The 2,851-nt window shown below is 41.7% G+C and overlaps 1 protein-coding gene across 1 annotated transcript in view; it reads left to right on the top strand.

Annotated features, from left to right (window-relative positions):
• Positions 1–2,851, top strand: part of CYFIP1 (cytoplasmic FMR1 interacting protein 1) — a 110,665-nt gene that overhangs the window by 107,007 nt on the left and 807 nt on the right. The window contains 1 exon segment of the mRNA XM_021075607.1: positions 100–247. Coding sequence (XP_020931266.1) covers positions 100–247 — 148 coding nt within the window.

Raw genomic sequence — 2,851 nt, forward strand, 5'->3', positions numbered from 1 at the left:
AGACCAGGAACACGGCTGCTCAGCTTTCCCTCCCTGCCCCGCAGAGGGCTGGTCACGCGTGTCTGACCTCCCGCTGTCCCTGCTGCTCCTTGTTTCCAGACAGTGTTTTGGCGACGGGCTCCACTGGGCTGGCTGCATGATCATCGTGCTTCTGGGGCAGCAGCGGCGCTTTGCTGTACTGGATTTTTGCTATCATCTCCTCAAAGTCCAGAAACATGATGGCAAAGATGAAATTATCAAAAATGTGGTATGTGGAAGTTTCACAAAAAAGGATACTTGCTCTTTATTAAAAGTTGTTTCTCTGGGAATGTTTCTCATCCCAGGACAAAAAGGTGCCACCAACTGAAGCTTTCGTTTTATTCCTAAAATGAATCTGAGTAGAATTGGTAAGTAAAGGAGAGTGGAAATTGACTACTGTGGTTCCATTTTCCTTCTGTTTTGAAGGTATGGTGATCTGCTTTCTATTATAGAGCATTATAAGATCTGCACTTGCTGTTTATTGGCATACTTGCCAAATCTTCTGGCTCCCTTTGTTGTAAATTGTGTTTTGGGCTTTTTTTTTTTTTTTTTTTTTTAGGGCCTCACTGGAGGCATATGGAGATTTCCAGGGTCGAATCAGAGCTGTAGTTGATTCCCTGTGCCACAGCCACAGCCATGCCAGATCCAAGCTGATCTTCGACCTGTATCACAGCTCATGACAATGCCCGATCTTTAACCCACCGAGCAAGGCCAGGGATCGAACCTGCGTCCTCATGGATGCTTGTCAGACTCATTTCCACTGAGCCATGACGGGAACTCCTTTTTCTTATGAAGGCTTTTTTTCTCTATTTATTCTTCTTGTCTAGGATGTGTTTTGTTGTTACTTGGTTTTTGGTTTTTTTGGCTGCACCCACAGCATGTGGAAATTCCTGGGCCAGGGATTAAACCTGAGCCTCAGCAATGATGGTATGCAATCCTTAACCGCCAGGCCATCAGGGAACGCCTGGTGTTTTGTGGGGGTCTTAAAAGATCTTTTTGTGTTTGTCATTTTATAGATTCTTTATAATTAAATTCTAGAAAATATTCTGCCATTGTCTTTTTATTTATTTATTTATTTTTTGTCTTTTTTTTTTTTTTTTTTTTTTTCCTTTTCTAGGGCCACACCCATGGCATATGGAGGTTCCCGGCTAGGGGTCTAATTGGAGCTGTAGCCGCCGGCCTACACCAGAGCCACAGCAACGTGGGATCCGAACCGCATCTGCAACCTAGACCACAGCTCACACCACCGCGTCTAACCCCAAATTCTCCATCTATCCCACTCTCTCCCCCTTGGCAGCCACCGGTCTGTTCTCTGTTTTTTGAGTTCTTTGTTTCTGTTCTGCAGATAGGTTCATCTGTGCCATGTTTTAGATTCCACCTATTAGTGATATCATACGGTATTTGTCTTTTACTTTCTGATTTACTTCACTTAATATGAGAATCTCTAGTTCTATCCATGTTGCTGCAAGTGGCATTATTTTGTTCTTTATGTCTGAGTAGTAGTCCATTGTGTGTGTGTGTGTATATATATATATACACCACATCTTGAAATCCAGTCATCTGTCATGGACATTTAGGTTGTTTCTATATCTTGGTTATTGTAAATAGTGCTGCAATGAAAATAGGGGTGTATTTTTTTTTTCTTTTTAGGGCCACACCTGCGGCATATGGAGGCTCCCAGGCTAGGGATCGAATAGGAGCTATAGCCGCTGACCTATGCTACAGCCACAGCAACGCCAGATCCGAGCTGCATCTGTGACCCTACACCACAGCTCATGGTGATGTCGGCTCCTTAACCCACTGAGTGAGGCCAGGGATTGAACCCGCAAGCTCATGGTTCCTAGTCAGATTTGTTTCTGCTGCACCACAATAGGAACTCATTTTTTTTGAATGCAAGTTTTGTCAGGATATATGCCCAGGAGTGGGATTGCCACATCATGTGGTAGTTCTGTATTTAGTTTTCTGAGGCACCCCCATACTGTTTTCCATCATGGTTGTACCAATTTACATTTCCACCAAAAGTGTAGGAGGGTTCCCTTTTCTCCACACCCTCTCCAGTGTTCATTTGTAGACTTCTTAATGATGGCCATTCTGACTGCCATGAGGTGGTACCTCACTGTAGTTTTGATTTGCATTTCTCTAGTTAGTGATGTTGAACATTTTTCATATGCCAGTGGCAATCAGTGTCTTCTTTGGAGAGTGTCCTGCCCATTTTTCGATTTTGTTGTTGTTCTGAGTTGTTTTGTATGTTTTGAAGATTAAGCCCCTGCCGTTGCATTGTTTGCAGTTCTTTTCTCCTGGTTGTCTTTCCATTTTGTTTGTGGTTTTTCCTTTATGGTGCAAAAGCTTGTAAGTTTTATTAGATTCTATTTGCTTATTTTATTTCTATTGCCTTAGGAGACTGACCTAGGAAAACATTTGTATGGTTTATGTCAGGGAGTGTTTTGCCTGTGTTTCAAGTTTTACATTGTCATGTTTTATGTTTGTCTTTAAGCCATTTTGAGTTTATCTTTGTGCATGGTGTGAGGGTGTGTTCTGGTGTCATTAATTTATGTACAGCTGTCCAGTTTTCCCAGCACTACTTTCTGAAGAGACCATAGGACACCATAGATTCTTAATACCTATTTGTTGAATGGGTAGGTTAAGTTGTACAAATGAATCTACAGTTAGCATAAAGCAAACAGAAATGTCACAGAATACATTGTTCCAATGGTTACATTTGAGAGATGGTGTTTGTTATAATTTTCCTGAGAACATGGAACTTCTTAGATTTTGAAACAAGGATAAATGTACAGCTTTTATTACTAAGACATCCTGATTTTAACTGTTACAG

This window comes from Sus scrofa, chromosome 15, assembly GCF_000003025.6.
Source record: "Sus scrofa isolate TJ Tabasco breed Duroc chromosome 15, Sscrofa11.1, whole genome shotgun sequence".
In the NCBI taxonomy this organism is placed as follows: Eukaryota; Metazoa; Chordata; class Mammalia; order Artiodactyla; family Suidae; genus Sus; species Sus scrofa.